At 32.3% G+C, this 16,392-nt stretch overlaps 1 protein-coding gene across 6 annotated transcripts in view; it reads right to left on the bottom strand.

Moving 5' to 3' along the window:
- Nucleotides 1-16,392, bottom strand: part of COL11A1 (collagen type XI alpha 1 chain) — a 196,779-nt gene that overhangs the window by 158,801 nt on the left and 21,586 nt on the right. For all 6 annotated transcript variants that reach the window (XM_001918115.6, XM_070267264.1, XM_023641533.2 and 3 more), the window contains exons 2-4: nt 16,077-16,244; nt 10,886-11,099; nt 7,603-7,765 (exon numbers count right to left, since the gene is read on the bottom strand). In XM_001918115.6, coding sequence (XP_001918150.3) covers nt 7,603-7,765; nt 10,886-11,099; nt 16,077-16,244 — 545 coding nt within the window. The remainder of the gene's footprint in view (nt 1-7,602; nt 7,766-10,885; nt 11,100-16,076; nt 16,245-16,392) is intronic.

Here is a 16,392-nt window from a genome sequence, read left to right as displayed (position 1 = left end):
CACACCTCTACATAATTCTTGGGTAAAGGACAAAATTTTTTTAAAAAATCAGGAAACATTTTAACTGAATGACCATAAAAAAATTACATAACAAATTTGTAGGATGCAGCTAAAACAGTGTTTAGAGAGAATGCATAGTTTTAAATGTTTATACCTGCAAAAAGTGGATCTGAAAATAATGACCTTCCAGTTTGAGAGGCTGGAAAAAGGATTTTCCTTTTCCAAATTTAGCATAGAAAAAAAATAATAATGAAATAGAAAAAAAGGTCAGTTAAGAGAGATAACTAACAGAGTCAAATCTGATTTGTTGAAAAGATCAACAAAATTTTCAAGCACCTAGTTCAAATGATTGATATAGGAAAAAAAGAGAGAAAAAACAAATCATTAACATCAGGAATGAACAGTAGTTACCACTAGGAATCTTACCTGAAAAAATATACAATAAAATACTACAAAGAACTTTATGCCAACAAATTCAAGAACTTAATTGAACTAGAAAAATTTCTTAAAATGTAAAACTTACTAAGATAGATTTAAGAAAAAAGAGAAAAACTGAATTAATCTGTATCTGGGAAAGAAACTAAATATATTTTTTTTAAAAACTTTCCAAAAAGAAAACTCTGGCACCTGACATTTTCACTGGTGAATTCTATGCAGCATTCAAGAAAGAAATAACATCTATTATACATGAAAGTTTTTAGAAAATAGATGAGGAGATCATAGTCTTAATCATTTTATGAGGCCAGTGCAAACTTAATACAAAACCCTAACAAAGTCACTACAAATATAGAGAATCATAGGCCACCATTTCTCATTAACACAGACTCAAAATCCTACACATTCTTAGCAAATCAAATCTAAGATTATATAAAAAGGATCACACATCATGTCCGAATAGAGTCTATCTAAGTACTGAAAAGTTGTTTTTAACATTTGGAAATCAATTGATGTAATTCAACATATTAACAGAAAAAGAAAAAACATGATCATTTCAACAGATATGTGAAAAGCATTTGACAAAATTAAATATTCAGTCATGATGAAAACTTTCAGGAAACTAAGACCAGTAGTGAACTTTTTCAAATTGATAAATTAACAGCGAAAACTTACAGCCAACATTGTATTTAATGGTAGAAGACTAAATGCTTCTCCACATGAGATTAGAAAAACAAAAGGATAAGAATGCCTGTTTCACTACTTCTAATTAACATTTTGGTGAAGGGCCTATTGATTGTAATAAGATAAGAAAAATAAATACATGGTAGAAAAATAGAAAAGTAGTGAAATGTACCCTATTTGCAGATTGTATAATTGTTTGCATAAGAAAACCTGAACTAATAAATGAGTTTAACAAAGTTGTAAGACACAACATTAATAGTAAAAAAAATCTATTGTACTTTTATATATTAGCAACAAAATACTGAAAGATGAAATTAAAAACAATTTCATTTACCACAGCATCCAAAAAAAATACCTAGCAACAAACTGAATGAAAGATGCCCATGACATCTACTGTCAAACCTAGAAAATATCGTGAGAGGAATTAAAGAAAACCAAAAGAAATGGAAAGTTATATCACGTTCAGGAAATGGAAAACTAAATATTTATTAAAATATCAGTTCTTTTTATTTTCATTAATAACTTAAAGACAATTCTAACTTCAATTTTATTTTAGAAATTGACAAGCTTATTCAAAAATTTGTATAGAATGCAAATGACCTAAAACAACTAAAGTAATGTTTACAAAGAATAAGAAGGAGGAGCATTTATTCCACCTGATTTCAAAACTTTTCTATAGATCTACAGTAATCAACATGGTTTGGTATTAATGAAAAGGTAGCCAAATAAATCAATGGAATAGGATAACAGAGAGCTCAGTAATAGATCTACTCATGTATAGTTTACTGATTTCTGACATAGAAGCCAAAGGCAAGCCAGTGCATGAAAGCCAGTGCTGGAAGAACTGGATATCCTTATGTAAAAACAAGCAACATTGACCTTTACCTCACAGCACACACAAATACTAAGTCAAAACAGAGCATGACCTATGTCTTAAACCTAAAACTACAACATTTCTGATAGTAGGAGAAAATCTTTGTGATCTTGGTGTAGGTAAAGTTTTCTTAGAACACAAAAAGTGTAAAACATAAAATTAATAAATTGAACTTATTAATATGAAAAGAATTGTTTTTGAAAGACCTTATTGTGTCTTTGAAAGACACAATTAAAAGACACTATTAAGAAAATAAAAAGGCAAGCCAAATGCTAGAAAAATTATTTGCATGTATCTATCAGGCAAAGTGTTATAAAGAACTCTTAAAGCTCCAGAGTCAAAATATATCAGCCAATACTGTAAAATGGGTGAAAGACACCTCACAAAAAAAGGATGCATGAATGGCCAATAAGCACCCGAAAAAATGCTTGACTTCAGCAGTCATAAGGGAAATGCAAGTTAAAATCATAATGAAATACTACTACACAACCACTTAGAATAGCTAAAATTTAAAAGACCGTATCAAGGGTTGGCAAGTATGCAGAAAAACTGGAACTCTCATTCACTGCTGGAGGGAGTGTAAAATGATTAACGCCACTTTGGAACACAGTTTGACAGTTTTTTGGGTTTTTTTTAAGTTAAACATGCACCTACCAAATAATGCAGGCATTCTACTTCTAGGTATTTACCTAAGACAAACAAAAATAAACGCCCACATAAAATTTATATGTGAATGTTCATAGCAGCTTTATATGCAGTTGCCAAAATCTGGAAACAATCCGAACACCCACTAAGAGGATAAATGGATGAACAAATTGTGGTTTATCCATACATTGGAATACTGCTCAGCAATTAAAAAGAAAAGCAAAATAGTGATACATATGAAGACATAGATAAGTCTCAAGAACATTAAGCTGAGTGGAAAACGCCAAGCTAAGGAGAGTGTATTCAGTATGACTGTATCTTTTTTAATTCTAGAAAAAGCAAATAAGCTATAGTGATAAAAAGCAAATTAGTGATTTCCTGGGGTTAGGGTAGAAGAAGAGATGGATTATAAAAGTACATGAGGAAACTTCTGGGTGTAATAGCAATGTTTATTTTCTTGATTATGATGATGGTTTCAAAGGTGTATACGTATGTCACAACTGATCAATGGTACATTTTTAATGTTTGCAGTTTATTGTACTTCAATTTTACCTCAATAAATAGAGAAAAAAGTCCCAAAGGCCACGAACTAAATGCATCTAGACTGAGAAAGGTGGATAAATAGGAACCTACCTCCATCCTATTATGCTGTTCTATAGGAAAACCATGTCAACTAAGAGACAATTTTTTTAAAATGTACCTTGGAAAATATATGCAGTAAAAAGATACACAGACATCACAAAACAGTAATCAAATTCTTAATGGAATATTTGAGATGGGTATTATAACTGTAAGGTAAGTTTTCAGGCCTTGCAGAACTATTGAAATGGTGTAGCTTTTATAAATTATTATTCATTGATTTCTCCAGAGAAAACCGAATGCAAAAATCTTTCCTGAGAAATACAAAAAAATGAAAAACTTCATCAGTAAGTTTTTCCACTCAAATTGCCATCATATTCCCTTCATTGCTTCAAAAGAAAGAAATAATCTGCCCAAAGATAGTTAATTGTTAAAAATATAAAAGACTTGTACTAACCTGCTTTGATTCATTAAAAAAGAAAGAAGATTGAAATAGCAATGCTTTGAAAACTTGAGTTATAATGGCTACAGCTTGATATTTAGTAAAGAAATTTCCTATTAAAAGACTCCAAAAGTAATTTTATTAATAAGGAATACAGGCAACGTGGTTCTTCTAATTTAGCTTTTCTTCACATCTTTGAAGTGCATTATCGAGCTAGAAGAAACCAAGGCTGCTGATTAGGGTTGGTTGAATATTTTGTGCCCCAATAAAAGTATTCATCCACTCAAGCCGTGTTCCACACAGGAAGCTCTGTACCCAGGGGCTACCTCTATCTAGAGAGGGCAAATTTATCTAATCTCCACAAGGTACCTTGTAAACAAGCTGTAGCCCAGGTAAGAAGTACTTACTTTACAAGATAAAGAGACCACTTAGGATTTTTGACTGATATATTGGTCACTGTTGCTCACTCATATGGAAAATGTATAAGAATATTTGAAATGTCGCAGTTGTAAGATGATAAAAAAGAAGTTATAATAATAATTAAGAAAACTATATCTTAATGCATAATTAACACACATATATAATTAATACTAGTATTTTAAGCACTTTACATACATAAGATCTTTTTTTATAAATACTTATGAGGGAGATTGCATTACTAGTCCCATTTGAAGAATGAGAAATTAAAACTTACCTAAAGTAATTACACAGAGAAATGTGATTAAGTTAGATCGTGGGATTCAAAATCAGATTTTTCTCATTCCAGAATCAATTTTTCTATTCACTCTGCTATGCTAAAATTATATAATCTGAATTATGGGTCCATATATTCATTTTGGTATTTTCATATAAACTAATTTGTCATACTTTTAAAAACATTTTCAGTTTTGTTTTTATTTGTTTAATGTTGAATTCTTAGAAGTCTTCAGATTGCACTTCATATATGCCATGTTTAGCATTTTTTGCCATAATAGTACCATTCCATAAATGGCGGGTAGTATACAGATGAAATTACATATACCAAACAAATTTGCATCTAAATTGGAATGACATTATTTCCAAAGAAGTGACATATCCAGCTTTCAGATTAACGAATCACTGGTGTTTTTATAACATCCTCATCACTATAACTGTTTATCAAACACTAAAATAATATGTACATGGTACCATTCCTGTCTCTCGTCATTTCCAGTTTAATTTCTACACATTCAGTTGCAAAGATTCAAAAGTCTAGATAGGTACCATAATTTAAACCAAAATGAAGGGGAAAATATTTGAGTAGATTTTTAGGGAAAGATATAGTAACATCAAATTCAGATAAAATGAACTAATTTCACAAAAGGAGTCATACAATTTTATTCTGATTTAAAAATCTATGTGTTTGAATCATTTATTGTCTTCATGTTCTTTTTGTACGTGAGAAAGACTAAATAGTTTTTGAAATTTTATATACCCATAAAAGAATAAAATTTAGGAAATAAGACCTGAATTTTATGTTCGAGGACTGTTTGGATATGTGAATTACACAGATACAAAATTTTATCCAATTCAAAGATTCTTGTTCTAAAGCTCTCTCAACATTTTATTAAGTACAAATAGTTTCTCTATTTAATTGGTCAAAGATAGTACAAGATAAACTTGATAGTGAAGGTTCTGCATTCATTTACCTTTTCAAAACTAATTACACATCATATTAAATAAATGTTCTGTTCAAAGCTTCAAAGGGTTTCATGAAACTCCAAGATGCAAGCAGCTTAATAAACTTATTTTCGCTGCTCACTGTCATACTCACCAAAGCTTTCATTAATGAATCTTTTAAAGATTATTTTTCTTAATGGTTTCCCAAAATAAACAGCTGGAGTTACTTCAGGATTTAGAATGTGGTTTATGGTATTAAAAAGTTAAGAATTAATCAAAGAATATAACAATAATCTTTGCTTCCAGAACCTCTGTCTTTGGTAATTTACTGCAGCCTCTAGGCCAAAGATACTTTGGTTAGCAGTAGTTGAAAACATATGGAACTATTTTAGGGAAATCATTTTTATGTATTCTAGGAGTTGATACTATAATCAGCCTATGAAACACAGAGGCTTTTATTACATATTTTTTAATATGTAACATCAGGTTCAATTATTTATTTTGAAAAAAGAATTTACTGTGATCATCTGAAACTACACTTCAAAAACTCTGAACTGGACCCCAGTGAGCATGAGCACAGCACATGGGAAAGAAGATGGAGTACAGTCTGGGGGGGGGAGGGGCAAGTAAAAAATAAAATTAAATGATATTAACATAGAAGTAAGCTCAGGTAGAAATAGAAGTCGAGATGCTATGAAACTGTATGAAAAAGAAATCTAATCAACATGTAATATACCAAATTGTATCCTTCCTGGCCGGTAAATTTTGAGAATTAAAATTAAGTAATTAATTAATTTGTTTTATTGAATTGATTGATTTGTTTTTCTCTTCTCTATTTCCTATTTATACATTCTAAACATTTATGATAAACAAAATCTACTCAATTTCCATTATTTAACTGCCATAGACTCTGAATACATATAGCAATAGATTAAACTAGCATGAAATGAAACCACCCGCTGATATAGTTCTTCCGCATTATGCATTTACATTCCTGGAAAATAAGGTTGTGTGCATTACAAAAATAAATTTAACCTATGAAACTGACTTTCAAGACAATTTAATTTTAAAATAGAACTTTGCAAGACTAGAAATTAAATTTGTTTACAATATTCACTCATCTAATACATAAATATTTATTTATTATCATTTGTGTGCAATCAGTGCACGATACTGGAAGATCTAAGAGTAGATTATTATATATTGCCTGAATCAGTTTAACATTTAATTTAGTATTATATAATGTGCTAACACATTCTCTTTAGAGTCAAAGCCTTGGGTACACACCAGTGGACAAAATCAGAAACAAATAGAATCCCAAATAAATAATCTGAAAATGTCACAAATGTTAACTACATTTAAAATTATGCCATATATTATGCATATAAGTACAAGAATGCTATATTCTGCTGACACTTTGAATTTATGTTGTTCTTTTTATGAAAATACATATTGTGCGTGTTTATGAGTGGATATATGTGTGTGTGTACATACGTGTGTGTGTATATATATTCACACATCAACAAAATACAGCAAATCTTCCATGTGAAACTTGTTTATTAATCTTTAATATATTACACAGATTTACTTTATTACACTTTGAAAAATAAATTACTCAGAAATTGTATAAAAACAGTCATCAGAGTAATGACTAACATCTCAGGAGTGCATCCCTTTTTGGGGTCAGGACCCAGGTCTATTTGTTCTGTTAATAATTGACTAAATGAAAACTAAAGCACAAGTTACCAGGTCTAATGATTGAAGGATTAAAGGAAAGAATGTGATTATCATAATTGGTAAATTATAATTGGAAGGAAGCTTTTTACCATAACCTTCACATTATTAAAAATGTGATTTTAAAAACTTAAAGTCCATCTTTTGCAATATGATCTCTATTTCACCGTGGAAACATTCACTAAGAAGAGAGAAAGGCAGAATATCTGACTTGCACATTTCTCTAAATTAATCTCCCAGAGAAGGAAGTGAAGAAAATGTTCTTTTCTCCAATGAAAATAATACAAAGTACTAAGAGTAAAGCCACTTGCCCTTCCCAGGAGAACAGCGTGCCTGTGTTCAAATGAACCAATCTCTGTAAACGTTTCCCAGGCGTTACAGTCACCATTGTCTGCTCATTCTCTTAGTGAACAGCAGAAAACATCACCGCTACACCCACAGGGGAAGAAAGTAGGTCACCCTGCAGAGCTTTCAATTTGGCCTTATAGCATATATTGATTGTTACTGTTATTAACGCAGCTCATCTCATTTAACAAAATTCAGCTTAAGATAAAATTTGATTTATTTTTACCTCAAAAACTTCTTCGTCCAAAATCCGCGTTCCAAAAACTGTGATTCCATTGGTGTCAACGATTGATCGCTCACTTCTCTCAAGTGGTTTTGTGGTTTTCTTCTTACAATCAACTATCATTGTCACAGTTTTCTTTTCCACGCTGATTGCTACCCGATGCCACCTAAAAAAGCCAAATAATTCCTTTGTACACTTCAAAGACTTCGTTGTCAAACCATTATTCACATTAAAATGCAATGTATTTTAAATTGTAAAAGTGAACTGAAATTGTGCAAAATGTAAGTTCATTTGTTAATCAGTTAACAGGTGACTACTTACTGTTTCCCAAACAGAGCAAGGGACTCAAAAGGACACAAGCAGCGTCAGATGCACAGCAGGATTGACTGTCCATGCTGATAAGGGAGTGCCCATCCTTTGCTTCACTTTGTGTCGTTGTAACAAAAGCTTAATCTCACCGTGTCCTGATGAGGGTATTTGATAGAGTTTAGGGGTGGGATATGGGGTAAGTAATAGTTTCTATGTACGCAAATGCTTTCTTCCAAAGTGGAATTCTACTTAAAAAATTCTGCTTTAGAGATCCCCTGAGATGGACTCTAAAAGGGTATGTCTACTAATTGAATGACTGCCCCATCTGGAGCAACTGAACGTTCTAATTGTAAAACACAATGTGCTCCTCTGTCTTTATTCACATTGATTTCAAGTGCTTTCATTTTCTTTTTCCACTTTAATTTCAAGACAGTTATAGATCACTACTGTGGGCAGGATCCAAGACGGAGATACAATATCTCTCCTTCTTTCCCGGTTTGGCAGGAAGTGGGAACACTGAAAGAAAGCATAGTCAACGCATGTGTGGAGTGAGTCTCAATTCACTCTGAAGCTGCTGCTCCAGCTAATTCAGGGCAGTGATGACAGGCTTGGAGGGGAGACATGGCCAGGCCTTTGGAAACATACATACTGTAATCATACTGTGAAGTGGTGGGTTTTATTAACAGTATCTGGTGCTAACACAAACCACTAAGTGAAGCTCACTTGGATTTTGCAAGCCACTCTGGTTTATATTTTATTTTATTTTCCAAATGAAAAGTGCTAGATTAATATTCCAGAAGCATCTAGGACTAGATCCATAAAATAAACTACTCAAAAAGTTGCAGGAGCTTTCCTAAAAACGTCTGCTTCATGTGACTTGGCATGGCTACTGATGAGAACCAAGTGTATTTCCATATACACTTAATCTTTGGTCTTTCCATAGCACATTCAACTAGCATGGGCATCTGCTTGGTTTGAATCAAGCAAAGATTAACATTAGGAGCCTCTTAATACTGTGAGAGTAAAATTTACACATATTTCTGCCAAGAAGTCTGTGCCCAAACCTAAACCATCTCCACCACTGTAGGTATGTGTTTTTCATTAACAGAAAATAAAAATGATTTCAATTGTGAAAAGCTGATTAGGACTCTAAACTTGACATTTTTGTTGAATTAATTTAAACTTTGAGAATAATGATAGGTCATAATCATGGTATCATACATAATATTCAAAATACTAAATCAACCCTTAGTTTTGGAGTCTGTCTTTATTATTCTCTTTCTCTCATACTACACATTCATATCATCAGAAAATCCCATCAATTCTTATATTCAAAGTATATGCAGAATCCAAGGTCTCTCAACTTTGTCTAGACTGCCGTCTCTCTCACCTAGACTCCTAATTGGTCTCTCCTTCCACTCTGATGCAACCAGAGTGACCGTTTTAAAGTATAAGTCACATCAAGTCTCTGCCTTGCTAAAAAACCATCTAATACTCCCAGGAAATGCTGAAGCCCTTACACTGCCTCGCAGGAGTGTCCCCTGGCCCTCTCTGACCTCATGACAAAGGTTTTGCTTTCTCACTCCCTGCACTCCAGCCACACTGCTGCCTCTTTATTGTTCCTTGCACATGTTCTTCACACTGCCAGGAATGCTCTTCCTCCATATCCCCACATGGCTCACTCTCTCAATTCCAACATGTCTTTGATCAGTGCAATGCATATCAAAGAGGAGGGCTCTATCTAAAAGTACATCCTACATTCCTTAGCCTGATTTATTTTCATTTATAGAACTGTCATCACTTTTCATGTTAGATGTTAAGGACAATAATGTAAATTACTCATGAAAGTCTAGTTTTTCTGGCACTGAGACTTGCAGGTTTCTCCATGGTCCTGACGAAGAAAGAGAGTGTGGGTTTTATTTCCATCTGCACTGCTATTTCCTTCTTATGCTTTATAACCAAATGTCGTATTTCAGGTAAATCTAGAAGCCTAGATTCAGCAGTAAAATACCAAGTAAATGTAATAATCACTTATGTATATTTAGCTGCTTCCTAAGTGAAATGCAATGTTCACAACACCGAATTCAGACTTCAGCATAATTTTCAGCAGAATGTGGTAGCTACTGGAGAGTCTGACTACCTGAGTTCAAACCCTATCTCGGCCAAATATATGACTTCAGGCAAGTCACCTAAACTCTGTGCCTCAGTTGCCTTATCTATAAAATGGGTTATTGACATTACTTTCTTCAAAGAGTTGTGAGAAATTATGATTTAACTATGTATAAAGTGTTCAGAATAGTATATAGCAATATCGAGTATAATACTAGATAAGATTTCCTATGATCATCAATATTAATATGATTGGTAAAAGGTAGGTCAAATCAGGTCATTCCTCTGCTCAAAAAGTCTACAGTGACTTCCCATATTACCGAGAATGGAAGCCAAAGTGCTTATAACCACCTATAATGTGCTACACCATTTGGCCTCCCAGTGCTTCTCCAGCCTCATCCCACTCTACTCCGGCTACGCTGGCATCCTTGACATTGCTTAGACCAAATCAGCCATATCTGGAATCAGAGGCTTTGTATTTGTTTCCTTTCCTACTGGAACAGTGTGGTTTTAATTATCAGCATGGCACATAGCCCACCTCTTTCACATGTCACCTTCTTAGTGAGATTTTCTCTGATCTTACTTCTTAAAATTGCATCCTCCACCAAAACTCTTCACAGCTTGATTTCTCTCTCTCACCTATCACCACTTGATATACTATTTATTAGTAGCTTATTTTTTTATTGGTCACTGTTTGTCTACCTAAACTGTAAAATAAACCACGTAAGAATAGGTATTTTATTGTTTTGTTCATTTCTATATCACCAGTCCATAGAAAAACTGCATCACTTTATAAATATTTGTTGAATGATCAAATGAAAGCATTGCTTTCAACACAGCTAAAGCACTGGATTATCTTGTTACTTACTTCCCATCAGCAATGTTAACAGTTCTGAAGAGGGGATAGTCTTCTGGGGCGGGCTTTCCAGTGTGGTCTTCAAACAGGAAAACAGGCGATCTCCCAACCTCAACACCGACTTGCTGAATACCGTGCTCATTATATATAGATAAAAGGAAAGACTGAACTCCTTTTTTGGGTTTTACTGTAAATAATATTGAAAAATCTTCTGGAAAAGTTCCTCCTGAGAAGAGAAAGCCAAAGAGTCAGAAATTCCAAATTTCCAAATTGTTCCTGGATCACTCTATTATTTTTGAACTTTCTGTGAGGCCTTAATAAATCAACTAAGCTCAAACAGTAATAACCATACAGATTTAAAAACAAATGGGGGGAGGACTCTATTAAGCTTTCTCTGAAATAATTGTCCAAGGTCTACTCAAACTTTAAAGCCACTTATTTAAAGCACAATGATGACGTGAAATTCAATTCAAAGTTAGCAAACAAAATCATGGTGCTGGTACGATATCAAACACATAGTAAGCACTTTTAAAACACTTAGGTACCACTTTTGGTGTAAGCTTTATAATTTCTGCCTTTGTCTAATCTGTGGCCACATATCCTCTCTTTAAAGAGGCATTGGGAGGGCAAATATATGAAGGCATTCTTTTAGTCATCCCTTCAAAAGCTAAAGAGTTTCTAATCCGTTTTTCCTGTCATACAAAGCAGTTTCACAAATAAAAAGCCACGTCATTATAAATCGGAACCATTAGGTACTTGGTTGATTTGATTCTAAAGTTCAAGAGAGCTGACTGTCTTCTATTTTCTTTTCCCTCTCACCATCATATCCCAAATATCCAGCATGAGGCCAGATCTACACTAGTGCTTAGTAAGCACTTATTCAATAAATATAGCAGTTAAATGATTACCATAAATTTATCGCAGACAGTTAAGCAATGACTACTTATTATATTTTTATAGAAACTGCATATTAAATTGTAGGTTTTATTTTTCAAAAACAGTTTTACATATATATCTTATTTGATCCTCTTACTACCCTGAGACATAAGTAAAGTCGGCATTATTATTTGAAGGATAAGATTATTTCAATTAAAAAGTTGTCCATAGGCAAAATTGGTGTATAGGTGCCTGTGTAATCAATGTGGTCTGAGCCAACACCAAAATCTTCCATATTCAATCTATTCAATCCAAATTCTAATATACACAATCGTATAAAAAAAGTATTATGAATATGATTATGTTATGAATTCAAACTCAAAAGATTATAGGAGACCAACAATTCTACTTCTAAGAATTTTTCAGGGTGAGAGGGAGGCTTACGTGTAAAGATATTATAAGCCAATCTATCAGAACACTATTTATAATCATACGATGTTAAAATAGACTGCAATGGTTGGCACTAGTTAACATACAAAACATCTATACAGTGGAATTCTACTCAACCACTTAAAATAATATAGTGGAAAGATGTTTTATGAAATGGAAATCATTGAAAATGTTGTGGAAATCAAGTGCTTGTCACAAAGAAAGTGGTCAGTTAACATTATGTGTTCAGTTCTAAACATGATATATATATCTCCAAACTAAAAAGTGTTTATTTAAATTTTTAATTTTAATTCTTAAAATAATTTGCCAATATAACTTTGCTATATCATAAGTAGGCCATAAAAGCTTTGCTATCACAGCCAAAAAAAATATATATATATATATATATATATACAGTTTTGTTTAATTTGATTTGTGTCACAGAGATATCCAATTTTATAGCGATGGAAATCAATAGAAGAAAAATAATCATGTAAATAAAATAGAACTATAATAAAGCACGTGAATTAAGAAAACACTTTTTCGCCTACTTATACTACAAATTAAAAAATCTAGGTAATTCAGCCTATTACTGAAGTAGCTCCATAGCAAATAAACTTTTCTTCAAATGAGTATCTCAGAATGTTGAGAACCACAGGAATTCCTTGTGTATTGAATATCTCATATATTGAAAAAGAAAGTGATGCTAAAATATTATGAGCTAGGGGAAAACAATATTTTTTCATTTTTGCAAAAACACTATAAAATAATATCTACATAGAGACATTTAAGGAAGACTTTCAAGAAATACTATATTTATATAAGATTAAATCAATTATAACAAATTTTAGTTTATCATCCATTTTTTACAGCACAACTTTTGAAAATTGTCAACTTCTAGCTACACTAATGAGTAAAATCTTTCCATTTTCTTTCAATGGAAGCATATCCCAATTTAAAATTAAACAAGAAGATATTAATTATAATCTTTAAGCTATGACCTTTAAAAAAGAAAATTTAGTTATCTAACTAATCATGATGATGTGAAAACGTTCACAGTCTAAACTAGGGACCCCATCTTAGTTTCCTCCCCACGAGACACGAATCAATGTTGTTCATACTGATTGAACGTGTCAGAGAGGTCACTAAGATATTACTTCAATAGAAATGCAACCATTTCATATGCGAAATTTTGTCTGCAATAGCAGTGATCAGTATGTATGATAGAGGTAAAATGTGGAAGTTTTCAACTTAAATAATATATATTTTGACATAGATAAATAGAAAGCACGAATAAAGTATCCTCTGCTAAATGACCACTGTTAAATAAAAAAAATGCTGTATTACCTTCAATATGTGTGTATACCTAAATCATATATGAAAATCATATATATGTAATAATAACCATAATTCACTCTGAGTATATCAGATTCAGCAATGATTTTTAAAATGGGTTTTTAACATCAATAGATACCGCATCTGTGAATAAATTTGATTTAAAAAGGCACAATAAATGTATTATTTGATTTTAATTTTCTAAGGTTTGGTCAACATTTTTCATGCAGAATAGGTCTCTCTTTCATTAGCATCTCTTCCTGACATAGTTTAGTGGGCAGGAGGATTTTTAAACTGGAAAGAGAAGACAATTTTGTATAGTGGGCAAAGCCTATTTTAGCCTAATAGAGACAAGGACCATCTCCTAGCTTCACATCATTCACTTGTTCCGTTATTATATTCAAATAATTCACTTTTCCAAAACTCCTAATCCATAACTTGGATTTAAATAGTCCCCTTCCAAATGGTTATGAAGCTAAAGATCAATATACACAAAGTTTCTTGCATAGTATCAGCAAGATAGTATGCTGCAGAGTATCTGTCCCACAGCAGCTGTTCTAAAGAGGGCAGACAGAATTTGCAAACTACAGCTACTATTCAGTTCGCACTCACAAAGTTCTCAGACATTTAAATTAAAGACCTCAAATTGGGACTTTGGAGGACATATTTCTTAAGTCTACCAGAATATTACAATGACTAGCTGACAACTCCCCAACTCCACCCCAGTGTTGAAGTTTCCAATACTACTGCTTACTTTATTCATTAGAAAAGTGGTTGGTATTATGTCTTCCCATGATGGAAGAAAGAGCATTCCAAATAATTTTTTGAAGATCCTTTTTTGCTTATTTTATAAAGAAGAATATTCACATATACAACTGTTTAGATTTTTTTAACACTGAACATACCATTAGCAATTTTTATTAATTGTCATTTTGCATTATTTGACAGGAAGTTCTACTCTCTAGGAAGGCAAGATTATAATCATTTGTGTGGGGAAAAAATGATGTCTCTTTCTATCTGATATACTCATTAGAATCATATGGTTAAGACACAATGTTATGAGAAGGGAAAAAACACTTTTATATAAATGAATTCTGTTAACTGGCGTGGAAGGACAGCCTAGAGGCCTAGGTTGTATTCTTTCTCCAAGAGCAAAACAACAGAAATGATCAAATTAATCAAATTAACTATTACATTGGAAGGCAGAAAAACTGACCCTGACATGATAAGCCAGAGTATAAAAAATTAGAAAGTAGTCTCTTGAGTATTTCTAAGCTTTTTCATTAATTTATTGGTTCTCTCTCAAAAATTCCAATTTTCTTATTTCTGCACAAGGGTGCAGATAAATAGAAAAAAAACTTTGATTTTTATTATTTAAAACTTCTAAGTTTAATTTTAAAAATATTTTATGGATATAATCACTATTTCACTTTTTTATTTTCAAAGTCATAAAAACTGTGCATTGACAATTTTTATACTTGCCGTTTCTTACTTTTGTCCACCACAAATTATTGCAAAACAGGAAATATTTTGGAAGAGTCAATAAATAACCAAAATAAATGTCTTTTCAAAAATACTTTAAAATATCCTTCCAGGAGAAATGTATTATCTTGTTTTGTAATTTTTTAGTCCCTTGATTTATAATTTTTCCATTGTTAGAGAACAGTTTTATGTGAAAACAGGACACAAATTCCTTTAGGTGGACACAGTATAGGACAATACAAAGAATTTAAATGATAAATTGCTTCTGAGAAGATTCAAAGCACCAAAAGAGAACAGTTAATAATGTAGAAAATATTGGCCTTGCAACAGGTAAGACCCTGCATTAAATCTTGACCCCATGTAATTTGGACAAGTCAGAGAAACTCAGTGGGACTCAGTTTCTCTTCTGTTAAGTAAGGATGAGGACACTCAACTTAGTAAAGTCATGGGGAAAAATAACTGACATGTCCAATAGCAGGCAAGGACTTGTATTTTTCAATAACACTAGGTAAAGACTTACAAAATCTCTAGGCCCTGGTCTCCCAATAACTGTGAGATATGACTAATTTTTAATTATATTTAAGATGAGAACGGGATCTAAAACTAATACAAAATAATCTGCTTTATAACATCCACTGAAGAATTATTTCTTTCAACAGAACTTCACGTTAATTTTAGAAAGACATTCTTTAAGTATGTCTAAATCCACATGCCCATTAAATGGACCTGAGTAGTCATCAAGAGCAAAGTTGCCATGTTTCTCCCATACATAAATTCTACATTATTATATGGAAGCACGAGCTAGACATAACGTCGTCTTCATGTGTCGTCATCTTGAAATAAAATAAAAAAGTGCTAAATTTCCAAATAAGTATATGTTCTGCCACTGTGCTGAATTAAGATTGGCAATTATTAAATCATTAGTTATTTTCATTAAGTCATCCTGGGGACCACGTGCATTTGGTGTCTGATATATTAAAGAATTTTATGTTCCCCCATAATTGTACATTATAGATCATGATAAAAAGAACTAATAAGGAGCAAAGTCATTGTGAGAATAGTAGTCATAAAGTGAACATACCTGAAAACAACTGTTTTGTTGGGGCACTGAGTTGCGCTTGCTTTGAAACTCTGTAAGCAGTATCTGAACCTTGTGAATTCTTTCTGTTTGTGCAAAAGCCCGTTGTTTTTGTTATTCCCTCTGGAGAATTGTGAAAATCTAGAGCTTTTAGTACATCAACTGGAGCAGCTGAAAAATAAAAAATATAAGACAAACATAATTGAACAATAATCTAATATGGATACGAGTTTTTTTTTTGTTTTTTTTTTTTTAGGAAGATTAGCCCTGAGCTAACATCTGCTTCCAATCCTCCTCTTTGTGCTGAGGAAGACTGGCC

This window comes from Equus caballus, chromosome 5, assembly GCF_041296265.1.
Source record: "Equus caballus isolate H_3958 breed thoroughbred chromosome 5, TB-T2T, whole genome shotgun sequence".
NCBI lineage: Eukaryota > Metazoa > Chordata > Mammalia > Perissodactyla > Equidae > Equus > Equus caballus.
Note: the sequence above shows the minus strand (reverse complement) of the source record. Positions and strands in the feature narration are given on the sequence as shown.